Source organism: Gouania willdenowi, chromosome 1 (genome assembly GCF_900634775.1).
Source record: "Gouania willdenowi chromosome 1, fGouWil2.1, whole genome shotgun sequence".
NCBI lineage: Eukaryota > Metazoa > Chordata > Actinopteri > Blenniiformes > Gobiesocidae > Gouania > Gouania willdenowi.
This window is the reverse complement of record NC_041044.1, coordinates 39,838,608-39,862,205: the sequence shown is the minus strand read 5'-3', so window position 1 is coordinate 39,862,205 and position 23,598 is coordinate 39,838,608. Positions and strand designations below refer to the sequence as shown.

The following is a 23,598-nucleotide window of genomic DNA, read 5'->3' as shown; positions in this document are numbered from 1 at the left end:
GACCAGATAAACAAAGTCTAGGCATTATAGATCAATAAATGTAATATTTGCTTGAAAAAAAAACATTAAAAGGTTGAAATTGTGGTTCGAAACCTTGTATCCATCTCCACATTAAACACTTTATTTATTGATATTATTGGAAAAGGTTTTGCGCATTGCATTGTGGGATGTGGAGTCCCATAAACAGATGCATTAAAGTATTTTACTTTATTCTAACTGTGATTCTAGTGTTCTAGTTTGTTCATGGTATTCCCCATGATATAAACTCACTCTGCAAGACATTCAATTTCAGCCGAATTCTAAACATTCGCCATTGTTTTGCCTATACTTAGAATCTAAGAATACAGAAGAAATGTGCTGGGAAGTCACTTTGGCAGAGTTTTTTTGGGGGCTAACAATGTAAAACACTGTTTTGCTGTAAAATAATTGTGTACATCCTTTATTCGAGAAAACATCTGTGTTTAAAGTGCTTGATGCAGACAGTGTTTCTATAGTTTGGGGATTCATACTCAAAAAGAAGAAGAGACAGAGACTGGAAATCCTGTTCCTAACCAAACGTATGATGATGTTACCTCCATAGAGATGCATCTGTAAAACTCAGCCAAATACAAACAGCTCCTTCTCTAATCTCCAACCATAACATGCAACAAGGATTAAACAATGACGTTATGCAACAGAAGCGTGTCACACTTTGTATCAACTCACCAAAGGAGTTTTCTTCTTTGTCTTCTTTGATCTGGATGGATTCTCACATACATGCCACCATCAGGACTGGGATTCTTCTGACTTGGTGTTTGACAATGGTATTGATTAAGAAACAACGATGGACTCAGAAGTAGTCACTGGACCAAGTTTTTATTATTATTATTATTATTATTATTATTATTATTATTTTGTTTTGCACAGCATTGTGCATTCTCAGTAATTCAGTTGATGGGTGTGTAGGAAATGCGGTTTTTATGGGGGTTTTAGTAGAAAGGAACATTTGTACTGTCTCATGGTCAACACTGACCACAAGAACACAAAGTTAAGCTGAATTGGTATAAAATGATCTTTCTATAAAAAAATTTAAGCCCATGCTAATGACAGGGATCTTTATTTTACTATAATTCCCACACTAATGGGTTACTGATCTCTTAGCTTTATGTCCAACAGAAAAATGCAAGATTTTCTTTAAATTTGGTGGAAATTGAGTAAAAATTAAAAAGTTAAAAAATCCACCAAAGGCGAGTTTTGCCTCAGAAAAGACTTGTGGTGGTTCAATGACTCATGAGATGTGAATGAAATAGTGGCCTCATTGTATATTAGTTAACGTGAGGTAACAATGTCCCCAGGACCTTTTCACTCATTGCCTACACTTGTTGGTGTATGTTTGGTTTTTCATCTTTTTCATCGTGACAAGCTTAAAAAAACCAGAAGTGTTGGAAACAAAGAGACATTGGTAAAACTGTAAATCTTTGATAATTAGCAAAAGATAAAATCAGACAAAAACAACTTGTTTAAAGTTTGAATTCTGTTTACTGTGTTAGAAAAGACACAATGTGATGAGATCTTAAAGTGATTCACTTTTCATTCACCAGTGTGTTTGAACCCACTGCAGTGTTTTCTTTACTTTGTGCTCTGTAAATCATGTATGGTTCACTCTCCTGTGAATAATGTACACACTTGCTCACTATATGTGACTGTTTTAAAGAAGAAAAAGAAATAAATGTAATTCTTGATGCTTTTCCTGTTTCTCACATCTGTAAAAACACTATTCGTGAAGTCGACATCCAGAACAATCACTCCAAAAAAATCATTTGTTACAACTAGAGGCTCTCTATGATCATCTGATGATCCTATTTTATTGATTAATGTACGTATGTATCTTTCTGTTACTTTTTAAAGGTCCTCACTTTACTGCTGGACTATGCGATTGCATAGGTCCCCATAGGCCAGTAGAACACACCAAAGTGAAATCCAAAAAATTGTTCTTGAATATCTCTTTTGGACAGGAATATTTCTGCTGAATTCAGAGAAGTTCAACTGTTATTAGGGACACTTTCTTAATATAGCTGATGCGCAGCAATAGTTGGGACCAGGCAATTAGATGCAAAATTAGGAAATTCTGAGAAACAAGCACAGTTTACAGCAATGAAAAAGGTGGCATTCTAATGCGTATTTTAAATCAGTTGAGGTTTGAACTCAAATTTTCTGACACAAGAGGTGTCACTGAGATTATTAGCATATGGAAATGTCACCTGTAGCTTCACTAATTGGCAAAGTCAGTCACCTGTGTGCAAGACAGCAGTTGTTACCATTTAAAAGTAGATTTCAATCCCAAAAACCAAAAAAATTACATAGGCAGCAAGGGGATGTTGGTACTTTGTTTTGAACAATGATTTATTGATGCTTAAATGTCATTTTTGCATTGACTCATAATTGTTAGCATGGGAGCAAAACTAAAAATGCTGTCAAAGAAATTCCGTTTTTGAGATAAAGTTCTAATATTTTTCAAATATGCTCTACCGGTACAATGACTCCAAAATTTTGTCCTTTTTTTATAAACATGGAAAATGTACACATTTAGAGCATTTACAAGTATTATGTTTAAATGACATCATTGTTTACAGTCAAACAATTTTCAATAATTTAAAAAGAATTAGAACTCTAGCAAGTTTGGTGTCAATTAATCAAAAAATTGTGGGAAGAGACATGTTTAATAAATTTTACAGTTTCTAAAACAGGTTTAACGTACAAAAGTTTCTTCAGTGTTGGGGCAACATTTTGGTCAAATCTGTAGTTCATATGGTTGATTTGTTGTCAATTATTAAAGTTTTGAACTTTAGAGGCTTGCAGTAAAATGAGCATTAGAGAACGACACGTTTTTGTTAATCTTCCTGGATTTTGTACCTAATTTTGTCTCTCCCTGACCTTTGCTGCATAGCAGGTATAAATCTCACTTTAGTTTTCTGTTGTGACTAGTTTGAATATCTTGCACACATTGCTGGTTTAGAATATCAGGTATGAGATGAAAATAAATAGTTAGAAGTGGAAAACGTTTAATAAGGATACAGATGAGTTGTTTACAAAAGTCAAATTCTCAATAACTGTTGAAAAAGTGTGATAATTATATGCTCTAAATCTGTATACTCCATTTTCTCCATAGACCCATCTGTTTCAAACATCAACAGTGTTCAGTGATTTAATCCATGGAGATGGAAAAAAAAAAAGATGCTCGCACTATAAAAATAAACTGCGCAAATACCAGTACAGTAAGTCCATAGTTACTCATCATAATATGTGATCTTGGCTCAGGAGAGGATTGATTAGGGAAGGAAATGATTCAAAGAGCTTAACCGGTCAGTGAATGATGTCAGCAGAGAATCATGACTTCAGTTAGTGAATGGGAGTACAACGGAGCACTAGTTAGAGGGAATGCACAGAATACACATCTAATGTCTGTCGTTGTACAACTGCAGAACAAAAATATTGTGAGAGCTTCTTAAAAGACAAACAATGCATCTTCACATTTTAAACCTTTAATGAAATCTAAAGATGAATAATAAAGAATGTGTTTATTTGATCAAAGAGTCAAATAAATAAGAGATGATTTATGAAAGTTAATGAAAGTTTTGATAATGGGAAACTATCAAAACCTATAAAATCAGGGCAAAGACAAACACAAACTGGATACAAATGAGATATTTAGGATACAGGTACTAGAAATTCTGCAATGCAAATTAATTATTGGATGGATACATTTTCCTTTTTTTAATATAACATTTTGTAACAGGCAGAAAAAAGATCAAATCTGTCTTCCAATTCAATGCATTTTGCTTAGTAGTTTTTTGTATTTATGGTACTATGAGTATTAGTATCGGTACTCGAGATCAGCAAATACACACACTCAAGTATTGGTTTGGAAAAAAGTGGTATCAGTGCATCTCTCATTATTATAGTGCTTAGTTGTGATCATCATAAGCCCTCACTAATGATGAGTAGGATAAACTTTATTAGAGAGTGTCACAGTACAAGTAGGGGACATAAGGGAGGGGGAGTTAGGGGGGCATTAAAAGGAAAGATTACAGCGACGTGGCACAGTTTCTCTAATTGTGCTACAGCCACAATACAATCAATGTGTAATTTTCAAATGATTCTCAAATAAAGAATCGTGATTTAAATTGTCTTGTCCAAGAAAGCAGTTTTTAGATCCATCCAAAGGAAGGTAATCAAGGAGAAAATGATCTCCTCTGGTGGGACCTTTAGTTTTACGGGGATATATTGCAAGCTGGTAACGTTGATTGTAATGTGGATCATCTCAGACTGGAAACAAGTCCGGCTTTATGGACTACTTTATCCCTCTTTACTTTCCAGAAGAAACCCAGTTCTCCTTGTGCATTGATTTATAAGTACTTGTTGCTGTTTTTTCTTCTATTATTACTCACACACATAGTTATAGTTACCACAGACATCCATACGTAGAGTTTGCGGTTGGGCAGGGGAAGCATTGCTGCCATTGGTGGTCAAAAGCTGCCATTACAGTTTTCCCAAATTCATTTGAACAATATATAAAACAGTTTTCTGCTGCTTTCATTCTAACTTATTACTGTTAGTTTCATGTCACAGATATTAGTTCTACCTCAGGTGTGTAATATAACTTTTCAGTGAGATGGTCCCAAACATTTGAGTCTTTAGGTTGGTTCTTCTTCTGTTGTGCAATTCTTCTTCACAATGTAAATGGTGAAGCGACACCACCCAGCAGTTCATGTATGGTACACGATAAAAATTAAGCAGAAAACAATTTTATTGTAAATTTACAAGATTAAACAATGTGTCGACAAAAATGTATGTAGTCAACATTATTAAGTATGTTACTAATCATCTGTGCATTATTGAGCTGCATTGGTTTGACTTCATGTGTTCGAAAATCTCCAGATGCTCCAAGTGACACAAGCAGGCTGCTGATATGAGCGGCTTCAGTGGTGGAAGTTTTTCCCCCATCAGATGATCATCATCATCATCATTTCCCCTCCTACTCAACACATGCCTTTAGCTACCCACCCCTCTCCATTTGTGAACATGAGCATCCATGAGCATGTCCCATCTCTGCTCGTCCATCTATTATATCTCTGCTGTGTGTGTGTTTGTCCTGCTTCTCCCTCAGGCCTGTGTACTGTTCATCACTGAGCACATTTACACAGTGACATATCACTCAGTAGGAATGGAGTGTAGCACATGGTGGTAATGGCCCATAGCATTAGAAAATATGCCTGTACTGCACTCATCATGTGTCAAGCCACTAAAAACACATGAGCACACAGAAGCGGCTGACTCTATCATTTATTCATCAAATCCATCTGTAGAAGTTTGGATTTGTGTTGGAAAATCTTAAAGTAAAAAAAACAAAAAACGTGCGTATAGTTACGGGTTATCCTCTTGTGAATGCTCAGTCGTTCAGTTGGCAGAGGAGTGCAGAGCCTTTTGATATCCAATAGTCGCAGGGTCTCTTGGAGGGAAGCATGACTGTCACGACAAAATTAGTCGAGTGACCTAGAGGGAGAAAGAAAAGTTCAACAAAAATTCCTATTTCCTCCAGGGTTGGAATTTCAGAATTCCATACTTCTTCCACACCTACATGTACATTTCTAGATGTCTCAGTAGGGAAAAAACTAAAAGAATAAAAAATATGTGATATTTGAGTAAAAAGATGTGTATCATCAAGTAAATAACAATTAACTGTTTGTTTGTCTGTTCACAAGAATACATCAAAAATACTAAATAAATGTTGACAACATTTTACCTAAAGATAGACTTTATGCAATGGAAGATTCTAAAAAATATTGGAGGAGATCTGGATCAATATACTAATTCTGGATCAGTTTTAAAAATAAAAAAATACCGATCTCTTGCAAAATGGTAAACAATTTGCATCTCGGTTCATAATTGATTTAATTTGACTGAGTTATGTTGGGTTGGTTCCTCTATTACCCCATTGAATGGATCCAGATTACACATTTGATTGTGATTTTTCAAAAGAAATGGCATGCCCATACAACTGGAACTACTGTATGTTTATTAGTGGAAATGGACATTTCCTCCAAGCCTTTAAAGTGTGAATGACCATGGTATCATTAATCCAGATAATTGCCAATATCTAGCAAAGAGGATATTTGGTGCTTGGTGGAGGTTTACTCTCTCTGACTGCTCTTGTTTTAAAATGTTGCACATGTTGACAACTCACAAAAGATGTAAATCTTGATAGAATGCAGGATTTCTCTCAGCCTCAATATAAAATAATGAAGTAACAAGAAAAACATCTCTTGAAAATACCTCAGCAATATTAAGGCCCTTATTCTTTGCTATAGATACACAGCTAGCAAGTGTTGGGCTAAATTAAATAGAGACATTTAAAAAACATATATTTAAGTTCTGTCACAGATAGCTTGACTGTAATGTTCAAACAGGTCCAACATGTATTGTATGTTGTAATGTAAACAATGGCGTTGTTTAATGATGCAGTATGTACCGGTGGTTGACAAAGTCCCGGCTCTGGCTGAGGTCTTGTACAGAGGCGCTGGATAGAGGTCTGGCTCGGGCTCAGAGTTTAGCTGCGGCTCAAAGTGCACCACGGGCAGCATTGCGTTCATGACTCTGGGAAGGGAATCTTCCATCACCATGTTGACGTCATCCCAGCGACTGGCATCCATGAACATGCCGTGTACAAGCACGCCGTCCTTTGGCTCTGGCAGCTACGTTCAAAAAATACATTTTTAAAAATGGGCTCGAAAGAAACAAATGGTTAAATGGTTCGACTTTCAATAAAATAATCAATTTACTTCGGTGGTGAACAGGAAATACAGTAACCTAAATCAGTGTTTCTCAAATGGGGGTATGTGTACCCCTAGGGGTACACAATGGCACTACAGAGGGTACTTGAGAGAGAGAAAGTGGAGAGAAAGTGGAAATTTAACTAAGAAAGCATAAAAATATGTGGTTTTCTAATGTTTATCTTTAGTTAAAAATGATAATCATAATGACGATGATGAAAATAATCTTGATTAGAACATGAACTGAAAATACAAGTGTTTGTCTTGTTTGTCTCAGCCAGGAGATGATTGAAAATGATAAAAACTATAGGGAAAAAAATCTGTTCAGGAAGCACCAAATACTGTTTCATTCCACTTATTTCAAATGGAATTCTTTAAAATATTGTGTTATCACTGAATTATTATATCATTGTGCTCTATAGTTGTTATTTCATAGTATTCTGATCAAACTGCTGTCGTCGGACTAAGGGGATACTAGGATTCAGAAATAAAGTACTAGAGCCAAAAAAGTTTGAGAACCATTGACCTAAATAATGTGAAAAGACTAAAGTGGGATACAAAAAATTAATTAATTGAAGCTGATCATTTAGTTATAACTGAATACAGAATCTCAAAGAAAGCCAGTGCTACCTAGCAACAATGATCTCTGTTTTGGCTTGGCCCCTTTATAATAAACAGACTCCTCTCTATCCGTAAGGGAACGGTGGAGGACAAATGTGGACGAGGTAAACAGATGAATATTGGATGAGTGGAAAGGCAAGCAGCTTTAAAACCCTCTCTTTGCTCAGCAAAAATAAGATGTTTGGAAATAACTGGTACACTAAGGCTCTGCCATGACACCCCATCGACTCTCTCTAGGCCATGATGAGAGATGATGAGGTGGAATCTAATTTAACTAATTGGAAGTGAACTGCCGCTGGGTGGAGCATTAGTTAACAAGCTGGAAGACATGGGTTTGCTGCCCGATGGGTTTTATACTGCAATCTTTATCTTCTCACATTTAAAAAAAACATGCTTAGCAGGTTTGAGTTATGTGATGATACTTTACTGGGATTTTTGGAGTCCTAAAACGTTAGGTATTGGTTGTGTGTAATTATCTGTCACTTGGGTCAAATTGTACCTATTATTTAAAAACAAATGTATTTTTTATGAAGAAGTGTTGTTGATTGATTCAAGTTTTTTTTCTGTCATCTAGCTAGAGAAACACCAGCAACCGGAAAAAAATTATTGTAAGAGTGACTGCCCTCTATGGGTTGAAACCCTGCTAATACAATCACATTTTGCCATTGGCTGAGAATGGTGGTTTATGACGTTTTGGTGGCTTCTTACATCACAAACCACCACTGTTGGCCCCGCACTTCTATAAAAACTAGCACCTGTCAACTCTGCAATGAGTAGGTTGGACTGAAATAGTTGTGAATAGAGAGGTATAGTGAGTATTAGGTAGCTTGTTAGCATAGCTCACTGTTCTTTGGAGATTTTTTACTATAGACTGGGCATATTCAGGAGCCCCGCCCATAATCAAGAGATTTCTTTTCATTTCCAACCTAGATGCACGTCAGCTAATACCTCTGGGTGATAGTTTACATCAAAAGCTGATCCATTACCTTTTCTGTTGGTAGATATCTAATTTTTTATAATAAGTTTCTTCTTAAAAATTTTTGTACAGTAAAGTTTCCATTTACTTGATGGCTATAGGCGTCACAGTAAAATCTACAATTTGTGTGTTTCTTACCTCGTTATCCAGGTTCAGTTTTGCGTCGACAGGCAAAGTGTGGAGAGCTTCACAAACTGCAGCTTGGTCTCTGTACGCTGGCACCATGTTAAAGCGAAAGCTAAGCTCATCAATGGGCAAGTTGTAACGTCGAGCATGATTCTGCAGCACTCCTACAGGTCAATGAATGAATGACACCAAATCATTAGAATACTACCAAATTACACTTTCTAACAGTTATGCTTTGTATTAAAGGCACAAAGTAATAACACAGCACCATTAATGTCCTCTAAAACTGTGTACATTGTGTCACATTATTGGTTTCCTCTTTGTTTAGATTCAAATTGAAATTCAGATGAAACCTAAATTTCAATTATTTACCAAAATGTGCGTTTAGAAAATTCTAAGAAGCCATTGCATGCCTCCAGAATATTAAAAGATGTTTTTAAAATTAGCCTCTGGATCAAAAACATTGCAGTCCTGCTCTGTTTACCTGTAAGAAAGCCTTGAGGGAAAAATAGTCCTGAAATCCAGAATGATTTGGGCTGACCTCGCGTGAGCCAAGCCTTCCAAAAAAGCACAAAAAAGAAAAAGCAGTACAACTGTGTGTCTTTAAATAGCAATGTAATCGGTTATTTTCACACTTTGCACTATCAACTTTCAAGGATCGGAAAGTGTCTTAAGTGGCTAATTTAGCACGGAACAGGGATTTTTACTCTTCTGAGGCTTTGAATGTTTGCTGTCTGACTCCAATCACTGCACATCACTTTATAAATAAATATAACCTTTGTGTGTTTTAGTACTTTATGTGTAAGGGATGACTTAAGGAAGTGCAACACACACATTTAATGGAGGTATTGACAAAGCAAAAAAAAGAAAGATGTATGAAAAGGAAGAGGATGTATGAAGAGAAAATATAAAGAGGAAGACCGATATGGTGTGTGCCTCCAGCAGGAATGCAGAATGAAAATGTGTTATTGTAATTTTACAGCCTAATGTGATAACTCATAAATCAAACAGTATGTGCATCAAGGCATGGGCACGGTCCAACAAGTCAGCATAGGTTCCCATTCCAGATTTCTCATTGTCAGGAAGTTGAAAAAAAGCAAAGAACAGGAGCCAGAGGAAGAATGTGAATAACAGTATTTCATTTAAAACATTTGATGGTTGAATTACACCAAATATGTCTTAAAGTAGATATTAGAAAGTCCACAATTCACAGGAAGCCGACTCTAGCCTTCATGTGTTTGCATTCTCTTCCAAACCTGGATGAAGGATGTTCTGAGGGCCAAGTCTTTGACCCAAGAAGCCAGAGGTTTGAGGGACGGGTATGCTGAGTTGGACCAGTGGGCGGGAACCTGGTTGACCAGGAAGCTTGTATAGATCCGATCCATTTCCTCAGACATTACAACCAAACCTGCTATTGCCTTCTGCAGAGTAATTAGAGACATCTAGGAAACACAGAATATCACCACAAAATAAATAAACATTGTGGAGCATGACAAATGTTCACCTTAAAATGACAACATATTCTTTGGATGTTTCCTGGATAGATATAAAATTATATTTGCATCAGTGAAAATAATGAGTTACCCTGAGAACTCTCAGCAAACTGTTGAAGCGATCAACTTCCTGGACCAACACTGTGGTGAGAGAGTTCAGTCGGCCATTTTGGTCTCTTTCAAACAACGTCTCTACGGCCTCATCCATGTCAAGACGCTCTGTGCACAGAAGGTTCACATGATTCAGTAATACAGAGAAATTCAAGAGGAAACCCTTGAACAGAGCAAACAAGCAGATGCCATAAATCACAACAAGCCTTTAAGTACACTGATCAGCCATAACATGACAACACTGCCTTACCATGACACCTGCTGATGGGTGAGTAAATCAACATTAGTCCAACTAACAAGTTGATGTGTTAAATGTAAGAACCAAAGGTAAGCATAACACACCCAGGAACATTGAAAAAAAAGGGTCATATGTTTAGAACAGACCTCTGGGGTGCCTTGAACCATATGTTGGGATGCCTTTGTGGGTAGACAGCTGAATAGTCACTGTGCCAATAAAAATAAATAACAAAATCATCTTTATTTGCACAAAGATGTAATTCCAGCAAGTAAATTTTGTTTTCTTTTTTGAAATAATATGTTAAGGTTTTATTTATTCAGACAAATGCCCATTGTCATAACTCATAAGGACATATTAAGTGATCAGAAGATGTCATGATGTTTTCATAATGTGATCAGAAGACGCCATGATGTTTTCTCTATAAAATAACTCGTAGGGATACATCAAAGCAATTACCTCTGAGGAAGACTGACAGTTGACAGTCGAAACATGCAATGAATAAACATATATACATCTGAATAAATGAAACCTTAATGTATTCTTCAAAAAGAGGACAAAAAGAACTTGCTGGAATTGTTACATGGAAGTCAAGGTAACATCAAAGCGATCAGCAGACGCCTCTGAATAAGACTGGCAGTTGACAGTAGAAACATGTCAGGAGATCAAAATAAATTTCCTGAATTCCAAAGGAAGTTTTTCCTCTTACTGGGCTTTGCTCATGTGGAAATGTTGGGTTTGTTCATTAAAACACCAATTTTTTGCCATGTGCCATGTGATTCTTGTTGTATTTGGCAATAAAATGTGATTAAAAAGGTTATCAATAATAAAAATAAAAAAACAGTCATGCTTTAGCATAGCGACATTCATATGGCCATAAATGGAGAACCAGAGCAGGTGCTCATTAAGGTTATCCTAACCATTCCTATTGTGTGATAACAAATGTTATTAGAAATTATGAACAACTAAATTGATATGAGTCTGTGCACGCTAACCTACCAGGTAACTTAGTCAGTATTAATTCAGCAAGCTCACTGACGATGTCATCGTTACTTTTTTCTCCGAGACTCGCTGAAGAACGAGGGTTAACTTCCAATATCGTGTTGATAAGAGTCGTAGTTTCTTGGCGCTGTGGGGGAAAATTTTTTTAGAAACAATAACACAAACTTTCACAAAATGGTACATTTCCTAAATTAAAACTAGAAAAGTAAAATCCAAACATAAAATTATTACACTGATATAAACTGTGAGAGAGTAAGAAGTGTTTTTTTGGCTAAAAATAAAGTTCTTGTTCCCTTTTCCTTTCCCGTTTAAAAAAAAACAGGTTTTCTTTCCTCACCTGAAAAGCCTGATTGGCATTTTCATGCATTCCAAAGATTTCAGGATCATCTATGATTGGGAGACTCTCGATGTACTCCTTGTATTGCTCTAAATCATCTGCTTCTGGGGCAAAGTAAGTACCTACAGATGTCAAGAACCATTCAGGGAAACACATAGAACGTCTATAAGTCAGAACAATGACAACTTATCATTAAATACAAACACTCTGGAGAAAAGAACAATGTGTACCAGAAGGTGAGTACGTGTAGCCAGGCTGCAGAGTTGTTGGAGAAAAGAAGCCTTTGAGGACTGTTCTGAGGCAGCGTTGGTCCCAGGAATCTGTCACTCGACCCCCATATGTGATTTCCCCTGTGGAGGACACGCATCACATTAAAGAAGATAAACTGCCAGAAAAAACCCACCAAAAACTCTCAACACCTAAAATTTATAAATTATGTAAAACCAAATGGTATGATTTTGCTGAAATTTCAAGATAATCCTTATATATTTAAGAGAAAGAAAGGGATGTATCAATAGGCATTTATTTTGGCGATACTCTTTATTAGTTTAAATGTTATGTTTAAACTGTTGCCAGATACAGCTACTAATTTCCTCTCTCTACGCTTCCAAAATCACCCGTTTTGACTTAACTAAACAATCGATTAGTAAAAGCTTTTCTCCTACCTCACATTTATTTTTGCATCCATAACTAAATTAAAAAAAGTGGGATTAGCTAACGGCTAATTAAAAACAGAGAGGTTTATTCTTCTCAGTTATTAACTTATGATAATAAAATTAAAGACTTTATCTTTAATCATTGTTCTCATAGTAATTACTATCCTGCTTAGTTTATCCTCTAAGGGATTTGTATTCACCATCAGTTGTTTAAGTCTAAACTGTTTTGCTCCAGAAAGTAAGGCACAGTGCTTATGAAGATTAAATTATACCAAATTAAATTAATTAAATTGTATATTAAAATTCTCTTCAAAAATGATGAGCAGTGGTTAAATAAAAGCTTGTTTGTTATAGTCAATGGGCAAACAGAGATGAGGCTGCTTTCACACCAGAACACACTGTTATTCTAATATGTACAGTATGTTGTGTACTATATTTTATGCTACTGTGCGTTCATCTTGCAGTCGGCTATATTAGCACAGTGATAAGAAGGAGAGCAGGGAACATTTGTAGTATGTGAACAACACAGAGCCACAGCTGTGAAACAGACAGAAACTGTGTGACAGAATTGTATTGCTTGGTTAAACCTGCAAACACTTGTCTATCCCTCTTTTGAATAATCTAGAATATGTGTGTGTTGATTATGTCGACAACACTGGCAGCATATATTTCAGAGAGCTTTGATTTCTAAGTAAAACTATGACATGCACTGGGCCACATGTGGCCCAGTGCATGTCATAGTTTGTCAGACTAATTTTGTATGGCCTCAAAAAACAAACGCAGAAAAATATTCCAAAAACACTCACAATGAAGAGACGACATGTCAGGAAAATACACAAGATGACAACCCACAAATGAAAACAAAAACACACAAAATCACTCCAAATACAGACAAAAGGACAAATAAAATCACACAAAATAAGAAAAAAGATATATCTAATGACACCAAAACACACAAACAACAGCTAAAATATACACAAAAATGAGGGAAAATATACTAAATGATACCAAAAAACCTCAAACAACAAAAAACACACAAAAAGAAAAAAAAAAAACTAAAAAAATACCAAAAACACACAAAATGACACCACAAAACACAGAACAACAAAAACACAAAACTCAGAGACAAATACACAAAATGCATACATAATGACAACACAATCATACAAAATGAGAGAAAAATACACAAAACTACAATAAATACATGCAAAATGACAACAAAATCATACAAAATAAGAGAAAAATATAGAAATGATACCAAAAAAACTAGAATAGAGGTACCAAAACAGGGGTACCAAATCACACATACAACAAAGCACACAAAACAATAATAAAAACACACAAAATGGCATTTCACATGAAAATGAGAAAAAAATCCACAAACTCACAGTAAAAATCCACAAAATTACAATATAAAAACACTAAACACTAACCGGAAAAAAAAAAAAAAACACAATAATGATGACCGGTAATTATTCTAAATACTGATGTTAATGTTGATAATGTGGCCCTTGATTTAGACATCATATTTTTGTGACCCCACTGGGATAAAGGTTGCTGCGTTTCTTTCTACCTGTGATATAGACGAGAGCGTCCCATGGTATTGTGCCATCTTTGCAGTAGAGGTTTAAGTTGAGCAGCGCACACTCTCTGTCACTGTCGTTAAAGTCATACGGGGTATTCCAACCCAATGGGCCAAACTTCTTTCGCTCCTGACACACAAAAATCAAATTACTTTGAAATGAAAATCAAAGGAAGCTCATTGGTGCGTTACACAACCCGGCAGCAGCACTTGATCTCTAATGTATGGAGCACGAAAAAGAAATTCACATAACCTGAATGATTGCATGGAAAAAGCAGATTCCAAAGACAATCTTCCTCCATTCCCGTCCCAGAATGTGCTCTTCAAAGAAATTGCGAGTGATCTCTGTGAAGGCTCGACGTGTGTTGGCCCGCAGCCCTTTAGGAGGCTCATTAGTCACCTGGGAAAGACATTAGAACAAAGACACCCACACGCTGACTGCACTTACTGTGGTCAGCTACAACATCAGCATCTACATCACACTTCATATACGTACTATTTCATCTTTAGGCAGAGGCATTGTCCAGTAGTAACATGTAGATTAAAGCTGGGGTACTCAAATTATTATTAATATTAGGTTAATGCTTAATTATATGAGGCTAATGCTATTGCTAATGTTACTGTTAGGTTAGTGTTAATGCTAGGCTAATGTTCATGTTAGGTTAGTGTTAATGCTATTGTTAGGCTAATGTTAGCCTAAGGCTATTGCTATGTTAGGCTAATGTCAGCCTAAGGCTATTGCTATGTTACTGCTAATGGTAATACTAGTGCTAATGCTAGGCTAATGTTATTGGTAGGCAAATGCTAGGTTACTGCTAATGCTAGGCTATTGCTTGGTTGATGCTAATGTTAGATTAATGCTAATGCTAATGCTGTTAATGCGAATGCTAGCTAATGCAGTACGACGGGGCCAGCACCTGTATCCTCATTTGCATTCTCTTCAGGAAATGCAACTATTCTAGTAGATTATTCTTGTTGAAGCTAAAAACAGGTTAAGTTGGGATAAATTGATCCAGAATAACAATTTATTTCAGTCTTTGCTTTAATGTTTCTTTCTGTTTTTAGTTATTTATGATCTGAATAAATGTTGTTGGGCAGTCGTAGGGATTGTTACTTCCAGCAAAACTTCTATTATGAGCTTCTTGTTCATTCTCCTCTTTAAATGTAAAATCACATTCTCTTGAGAGATGGTTTTTACTCTTGCTTCAGAGACATCAGACCGACATTAGGCTCAAGAAACAAACCCATTTCACCTCATTTGCAGTCTGCTTTTGTCATATGTGTGGAGAAAGGCTATAATGTGCATTTCAACCTTGTTACTATTTATCTCAGGACAACTGAGCAATCTGAAGCTACTGCAGTATTGTGTCTTAATGCGTTAGATTACCTTGACAGAATTTTGAAGCACTGTGACTGGAAATACTTTAGTTGGCATTGAACTGAGGAACAAACGGAAGTCTTCATGAATTGATGTGTCTGCAAAGAAAAATTAACAATTATTTAAAATACAGTGCATAATTTATTGCACATTTGCAGGTTCGTATAGACATACAACTGTAAGTTGTCATCACTGTCATCACTGTTAGAAGAGAAAAACGACTGGTGATTGTGAGCATTTGAAGTAGCTCTAATGCAATAATGTACAGCAGTATTTTCAATAATCTATTAATGTCATTGTATATCATATAATGTATTGTCTATTTTTAACATTTTTTTTGCATAATGTTACACTTTCCTGAAAATCAGACTAACGAATTATTGACAAATTAATTGTACAATAAATAACGCAGTTTTTTCTCCCTCCAACAAGGAGGTAATATTTTTACTGGCATTTATTTATTTATTTGTCTGTGTTATTATGACCATTTTGGTCTCGGAATAAAGGAGTATTGACATCTTGAAGCAAATTCACGTCAAAATTTATTAAGTAGCGACTTTTGACAGAATTTTAATCAAAGACACTTTCCACACATGGAACCTTTTTGAAGGGGATCCGGATCAATCTACTGATTCTGGATCAATTTGAAAAACAAAAAAAAAGTTTTGCTTACCATTGGCAAAAAATTTCAAAAAAAAAGAATATCTCAGTTTGTATGTCACTAATATCTTTGAAATGTGATTAAGTTATGTCGGGTTGGTTCCTCAATTACCCAAACAAGTTTCATTCAAATCAGATGCAGATTAAGCATTTCATTGCAATTTTTCGAAAAAAATAGGGGTGCTTATACATGTGCACCTACTATATGGTTATTAATGGTGATAAATAATTCTCACAAGCCTTTAAAATGTGAATGATCATGTACCATGATCAGGATCACTGATCCAGTTGCCTGCATCTAACAACGGATATTTGGCACTTAGCAGAGGTTTGAGCTCTCTGAATGCTCTTGTGAATGAATTCGTTTTTTGCTGAGATGTGTGTGAACTCAGGGCCTGAATGACCAGGACCTGGGTTGCTGTGTTCAATATTACGTTCCTACCAGGTTCATTAAAGGTTTTTATGAGCTCTTCCATGGCTAACATCCATGAGACGGCCAGGTGGCAGTTTTGCAAAAAGACCCAGTTGCCACTTTGTAGTGCCTCACGGATCATCTTCTCCGCTATTGGCCCCTGGCCTTGGCCCAAAGAGATGGATTCAACCCTGAAAAACAAGAGGGGGGGGGGGAATGCATGTAAAGCCAGATTTGAATGGGAACACCCACATTTCAGGGCTGCTCCATTCACAGTGCGTAACTGGGATGAAGGCACGTAGTGACTGATTTAAGTACAGGGGGAAAATAGCACACAGCCAGATGCGTGGCTTTTTGGACCTACGCACATAGGAATATAGAGCCCTTAATGCACACAGATCGCTTCTTCTCTTCTTCATGCTGTCTACAGCAGAGTGGGAACTGTCGCTCCCTGTGGCCACAGATTTTTTGGGTCACAGGTTTAATTTTTAGAGCAACCCAAAGCAGCACAAGTTGTCATTTTGACTGAAAAAGCTGCTAAATGATCCTCTATGCTTCACTCCAATAGAACACAATGGGATAACAGGGGTTACCCATGTCATCAATGATGTCATTTCAACATGGCGGCGCAAAGGGTAGAGTAGTCCCATTTTTTAAAAGTTAATAAAATGAATATGGTGAAAAATAATGTGTTTTGTTAGGCATAGATCTTGTAATAATGACATTTTAAAGGTTTTAGGCCACATTTGTAATAACAGTGGAGGATCCATTCAACACTGACTTTGTATGATGGTGATTTTTCCCATGTATTAGTTCCTGATATGTTGCCAATTTTAGATTTACAGTTTTGGTTTTGCTCACCTGTCAAGACAACCTCTCTCCTTTGCAAATCGTTGCAATGCCCCCATGGGGTCAGATCCTGTGCTGAGTATGAACACCAGCGGGGTGGAGGGAGACATGTCGTTGTAGAGGTTAGCCAGGTCCACCGGAGGGTTTTCCACAAACTGCTTTCCCAGGTTGACAATCACAAACTCAGTTGCAGCAAAAACAACCTGAACACACCAGTGAAATGGCAGTGCCACATTAGAAAATTCAAGTGGAAACTGACAAAAAAACAAGTTCAAAGGGAGAAAAACATGTTTTATTTAATAATAAATATATGAAACCAAATAACTCAAGACAGGAACAAACAATGGTCCAAAGAGGAGCTTGGCTAGCTAGCGCATATAGCGAGTGATATCAGACCCAAACCTAGGGACAAAGCCAGTCGATCCAAATTTAATTAGTCCCATTCTACACACCAACTATTGGCTTACCTTTTCATCCATAAAACTCTTAATAAGAATTAACTTCTGAAAGGTTCCCAATTTCTCAATCCATTTGCCTTTTTTCTGCTGTTCCTCCTCATTAGAAGGCTTGAGTGGTGGTAACTGAGACACATAACCTTCACAGTTTTCTGGATTTATTGATGACTGAAACCGTCCTGGGGAATCAAACAATACATATTGTATTTTATTTAGAATTATTATTCCATTATCAATTCTATAAGAGATCCTCCTTTTTAGTCATGCAGTGAAAAATGAAGATCCATGATAGAAATATATTTTTGTTGCATGCAGCTTACATCTACAAGTGGCATCTTCAGCATAGAAATGATACTCAATATGGTAAATATGGACAACACTGATCGTAGGCTACCTAGCTGGATATGGAAATTGGTTTTGGTGATTTCCTCGGAGATGCCTTTAAAACAGGGCAGTGTGTCCTCTAGCTGACAACATGTCTGCCAGTAAGAATCAGTCAGCCACGGCACATCTGGTGTTTGTGGATGATCCTGAAAAACAGACAAAATGAGGCAGTCAGAGCAGCCTAAAAAAATGGGGGAAAAATGGTTATATTTGAGGGATCTTTGATAGTGAGACAGTAAAAAATAATTTAATATTTCAGGAAAGAAGCAGAGATTGTGGTTGATAATAATTTTAAAAGCATGGAGAATTAAAAAAGATGAAGAGAACAACAGAAGACAGAAAGCGACAGAGAGAGAAGAGAAGGAAAGAGTTGATATGAGGATCATGGCAGCAGTATCTACTGCCATGTGAATAAGAACTACATCTGTCCTCCAGGTGGCGCTGCCTAGTCAGCACTGTGTTCCTATAGAAGAACCACAGTTCAGGCATTTATTCATCTCTCTTACCTCTCCACTTAACCTTTGGCTACAAAGTTTCCAAAAGTCTATTAGTGTCCCACTGTGCTCAGTAGAAGATTAAATGAATATTAAAAAAAGACAGAGAAAAAATGGAAAGAAAAATGTTAAATTGGGGGAATTCTGGGGTTAGAAAATTAATAATAACAATAGATATAATCTGTTTAAGTGAGGCTGAGGTTACAAAAATTTGGATTTTTACTTTTCTTTTCAACAAGAAATGTGCATTTCAGAAGAACAGCTACAGTAAAGCAGTTAAGACAAATCACAGATTAGGATTATCTAAGGAGATTAGTATAATTGATTGAAAAGATAAATTGAGGTGTACATGGCAAAGACAAGAAGTACAACTCGTAGTAAAAGTATTAGAGGAAAATGAAAAAGTAACATCAGAAGACAAAAGGACCTTGGCTTGGCTATCATATCCCTGAGTCCAAATGTGAGGGGAATGACTAAATAGCAGGATTACCTTTTTACTTTTCATCATGGAGGCAAATTCTAAAATTTCTGACCTACCCTGTCCAGGGAAGAAGCTCCTCTCAGGAAGTACTGCCACTCGCCATCAGACATCTCCCCACGCTGCTTCATGATCTCCACACACAACATGAAGCTGTAGAGGAGCTTGTGTTGCTCGAAAAGACCCCGCGACACATTAATATAGGAGTTGAGCAAGATCTGGTCGAGTAAGATCTGAAGACGCTTTTCTAAAACGTCGCTGCGCTCCGACGTCTCAATAGTTGAATTAAAAAGCTGAAAATGAGAAAAAACAAAGTAATTGAAGAGCATAACAAAGTCAATAATATATACGTGAGTAATGGTAAAATGTACTCAGAAAAAGAGGCGAGTTCCTGTGGCTTACTTGTTTGAAGTATTTCAGGGAAAACTGATACATTGGGTCAACCTCAGCAAGACTTGCTATTACAAAGTACAAAACAGAGCCTCGGGTGGCCACAGGACGATATCGCTCTCTTGCAGAGTTGATCATCAGCTCAGTGGCTTCTGCCTCCTCCAGACGGTGTTTTATGGCCTCGGATGTCACCTAAAAAATTAATAAGATAATCCGAAAAAAACAAACACAATTTGGAGATATAAAAATAGTATGGTAAACAGGAAAATTAAAGGCCTCTCCTTCACACCTTTGACTCCTGGAGCGTTTGTACCAACTCCTCATTGTCGAGAATATTTCCCTCAGAGGTAAAAAGGAGCTTAAGGATGCGACTTTCAATGTCCTTTAACTGGCTGCGGTCCGTGTTAATTTGCACAATCAGCTCATTTCTTTGTTCTTCAAGATGTGGACTCTCCAAACGCACCACGTCACTTCAGAGTCAAAAAGCTTTGTTAGCAACATTCAGTCATTAAAATTAAAAAACTCTCAAAAGAAAAATAAATGCAAAGAGATCTAACAAGGTCGATAGAATTCCACTTCATTCCAAGTTTGCCAGTGTGACTTATTTTATTTGTTTGGTTTGTGCATGACGGTACCTGAGCAGTTGGTCCTCAAGGCCAGACTTAGTGACAGTAAAATTAATAATTGTAACTTTGATACATATCTGCAGGCAGAAGGAGACAATGAAAGATGAGTGAATCATTACTTCTGTTTTAAAACAAGAATACCAAAGGTAAAAAATAAAAATAAAAAACTAACAAAAAAAACCCAAAACATGTTCAATAATGAAAACTCATCATTCTCTTACACAGCTAAATAAATAAATAAATTAAATTTAAAAACTAACCAATTGAGTGCAGCCCCCAACATAAACATATAAAATGACAAAAACACATAAAAATGCCAAGATACATAAAATTACTACCAAAACACACAAAATATGACAATAAAAATGCACAAAAATAACAGAACAATATGCAAAACGATAACCAAAGTACATAAAAGTACTCCAAAAACATAAAAATACCTAAATACACAAAATGACTTTACAAAAAACATACAATTACAGAAAAAGACACAAAATAAAAACAAACGTTTAAAATTAAAAGAAAATTACAGTAAAAGACCCAAAATGACTACTATAACAAACAAAAAGAGAAATATAAACAAAACAATAACCAAAATACAGAAGACAAATTACTCCAAAAACATACAAAATGACATAAATACACACAAAGATAACAAAAGTATACAAACTGACAACAAACATTAGAAAAAGTACAAAAACAATAACAAAAATATACAAAATAACATTTCTGAGGTGGATCTCTCACAATAATGTGGTATCCAAATATAATTTACATTTGTAGTTACTAAAGTATGAAAAACATAGCTTAGCCACAAGTTACAATTAAAAAAAACATGGTGGTGCCCTTACCTCTGGCAGGTAGTGTGGGTTAGCCATCTTGGTAGTCATATAGAACCTGAAATTTTTATCATAGTCAATATCTGAGTCGCCAAGTCGAATCAATGTCCTTCCACCAGCCACAAATGTCTGCTTCAGTAGAATGGGCTCCAATGCTGGATCTAATGTTTCCTTCAACTACACATAGCATAAATAGACTGAATATAAGGAATTTCGGAGTCAAAAGTCTTTTTGAATTATTAAACTAAGAAGGCTACAAATCCCCTCTGTAACAATTAGGCCAGCATCAACATACCTCCTCAAGAAGCACAGGCATACCCATGCGTATTGCATTCTCTAGTGTGCGCAGAAAGTCTGAGTCTGTCAACTTAATGACCTTTAGACCATTCTTGGCCTCCTTGGAGCGGATCCAACGGTTGGCCTGGAGGCATAGGACATATATTTATTTGATAATGAGATGAATTGATAGAATATTCAAGTCTGACAGCAACACCATGTTATTAAAATGGCATCAGTGTGTTGGGAATGTTTAGTGCACATCTAGTTGTAAAGGAACTGTGGTTCTCTCGCATGAAATATAAAGAAGTAGCATTTGGTGAAATATGAATATTTTCAATGATAAACTCAAAATCTGGAACAATCAATTTATCAATCATAAGACACATCGACACATCTGATCAATTCAGAAAATGCTGACTTAAAAACAGAGGTGGCAAAAGTACTAGTCTTCAGTACTCAAGTAAAAGTAAAGATACTTGAATACTGGTACATGGGAACAAGTTAAATATGTTACTTTTGAACACCTGGAGAGTTTAGCACTCATAATAAATACAATTTGGAGATAAAATTTGTCAAGAGAAAAAAAAAAAAAAAAACTCAATTATCCCAGAGCAGCTATGAGTTTAACATTTTAAAGAACTTGTAAATATTAACTATGAAAATAAAGCACCTGCCTAATATTTAGCCTCCAGAGATTCATGTTCTCGAGGTTTCTGGAATGGAGACATGCCCTTTCTGAAAATGAGTCCGGCTGCTGAAAAGCGTGTTTAGTTTGAGTGAAAAGGTCTTAAAGGGGACATATCATGCTAAATCCACTTTTTTATCCCTTAAATGCATTTTGATGTATATTTAGAGTGCTTAGAAGTACAGAAAAAATCAAATTAGTCTCTTCAGGTGCTCCGTAGATGTCTTTATATTCTGTTTTGCTCATATTTTTCAATCTGTTTCTATTTTTCTATTCTCTATTACGTTTTTTGAACTATTACATCACAGTATTTGCAGCGGAACTGCCAAATTAGGACATCAACTCCAGGTCCAACACTTCGAGCAATCCGCCATTTTTATTTCTCGCTTTTATTTTGTAGTCCAAGCTCAAGGATGCTGAAGTTACGAGAGGATAAGTCAAAATGTTCGGTTGTTGGATGTAGTAACCCACACGCTTCATTACACCGTCTCCCAGCATCAGAACCTTTTTCGAAGTGCCTGGTTGAGTTTTGTTTTTCACGGAAATGTACCCACATCTGTGGGCAAGGTCATTTTTGTGTGCGCGAAGCACTTCAAGGATGACTGCTTCTGCAACCTCCGCCAGTATAAAGAGGTTCATCATCTTCATTTTCATCTTGCTCCGCTGCGTCAGACTCTGGCTCGAACATGTAAAGCTGGATGGACAAGTCTTCTGTTGTTGACATTTTGTAAATAACCTCTGAATAAAAAGTTTATGCGCCGCTACATAGCCGTATCTCTTCTATCAAACTACAAAAATGGCCGAGCAGGGTGGAGTTGAACCGAGTGTCACCTAAAGAGGGGGCGGGGTATGAAGTGTCTCATTTGCATTTAAAGAGACCGCACCAAAACGAGTTGCTCTCAGAAGCACATCATAAAGGGGTAGAAAAGGGGCCTGTGGAGCTATAATAATGAGGAATTCAGACCCAAGCATTGCAGTTCCGCTTTATATAGACCATAACTGTATGATTTATATGTAAAAAGGAAGGATTTAAAACCATGATATGTCCCCTTTAAAAGTAAAAAGCTCATTTTTAAAATGTAAGGAGTAGAATGTCCAGATATTTGTTTGAAAAAGAAAGGAGTAAAAGTAAAAATTAACCAAAAAAATAAATACTGAAGTAAAGTATAGATACCAGAAAAGGCTAGTACAGTAACAAATTATTTGTACTTTGTTACTTGTCAACTCTGCTTAATAAGCTAAAGAAGTTCAGTAACTGTACCTGATCTTGTGGGTCGATCATAAGAGGCCACCGACGGCCCTCGCTCACCAGGATCCCATTCTCAGTAGAAACTGTGTCGCGAGGTAATCCTTCTGTGTTCCACTGGCGAATGACGTATGGATCTCCCAGAATATTGATCAAGCTGAAATTGGAACTGATTGGGATGTTCAGCTCCTGGCACTGGGATATCCACTGATCAATTAGCTAGGGGGAAAGATGCAAACCAGTATGAGACAAGTAAAGCAAAATCATCGACTAGTAGATAAATTTTCTTTACTAGTAGTACAAGTACACTTAATATGTTACTAACAAAAACTCAAAACTTTACTAGTACAGCTTTATTAACATTTACTCGCGCACTATGAGTACACTCGATATATCACTGGTAGAACTAGTAGAGCCAAAATATTTACCACTGGTACTAGTATAGCAAATAAAGTAGGAAGGATTAAAACCAAAT

At 36.4% G+C, this 23,598-nt stretch overlaps 1 protein-coding gene across 1 annotated transcript in view; it reads right to left on the bottom strand.

Annotated features, from left to right (window-relative positions):
• Positions 1–4,712: 4,712 nt before the first annotated feature.
• LOC114463958 (dynein heavy chain 6, axonemal-like) overlaps positions 4,713–23,598 on the bottom strand; it is a 61,992-nt gene continuing 43,106 nt past the window's right edge. Inside the window, exons 62-84 of the mRNA XM_028447869.1 lie at positions 23,139–23,342; positions 21,209–21,334; positions 20,926–21,090; positions 20,084–20,151; positions 19,738–19,918; positions 19,461–19,640; positions 19,118–19,351; positions 18,097–18,232; positions 17,715–17,881; positions 17,260–17,450; positions 16,429–16,589; positions 15,336–15,424; positions 14,202–14,348; positions 13,940–14,078; positions 11,941–12,060; positions 11,711–11,832; positions 11,371–11,500; positions 10,117–10,244; positions 9,789–9,974; positions 9,017–9,089; positions 8,545–8,696; positions 6,509–6,731; positions 4,713–5,532 (exon numbers count right to left, since the gene is read on the bottom strand). Coding sequence (XP_028303670.1) covers positions 5,429–5,532; positions 6,509–6,731; positions 8,545–8,696; positions 9,017–9,089; positions 9,789–9,974; positions 10,117–10,244; positions 11,371–11,500; positions 11,711–11,832; positions 11,941–12,060; positions 13,940–14,078; positions 14,202–14,348; positions 15,336–15,424; positions 16,429–16,589; positions 17,260–17,450; positions 17,715–17,881; positions 18,097–18,232; positions 19,118–19,351; positions 19,461–19,640; positions 19,738–19,918; positions 20,084–20,151; positions 20,926–21,090; positions 21,209–21,334; positions 23,139–23,342 — 3,426 coding nt within the window. The 3' untranslated portion in view covers positions 4,713–5,428. The remainder of the gene's footprint in view (positions 5,533–6,508; positions 6,732–8,544; positions 8,697–9,016; positions 9,090–9,788; positions 9,975–10,116; positions 10,245–11,370; positions 11,501–11,710; positions 11,833–11,940; positions 12,061–13,939; positions 14,079–14,201; positions 14,349–15,335; positions 15,425–16,428; positions 16,590–17,259; positions 17,451–17,714; positions 17,882–18,096; positions 18,233–19,117; positions 19,352–19,460; positions 19,641–19,737; positions 19,919–20,083; positions 20,152–20,925; positions 21,091–21,208; positions 21,335–23,138; positions 23,343–23,598) is intronic.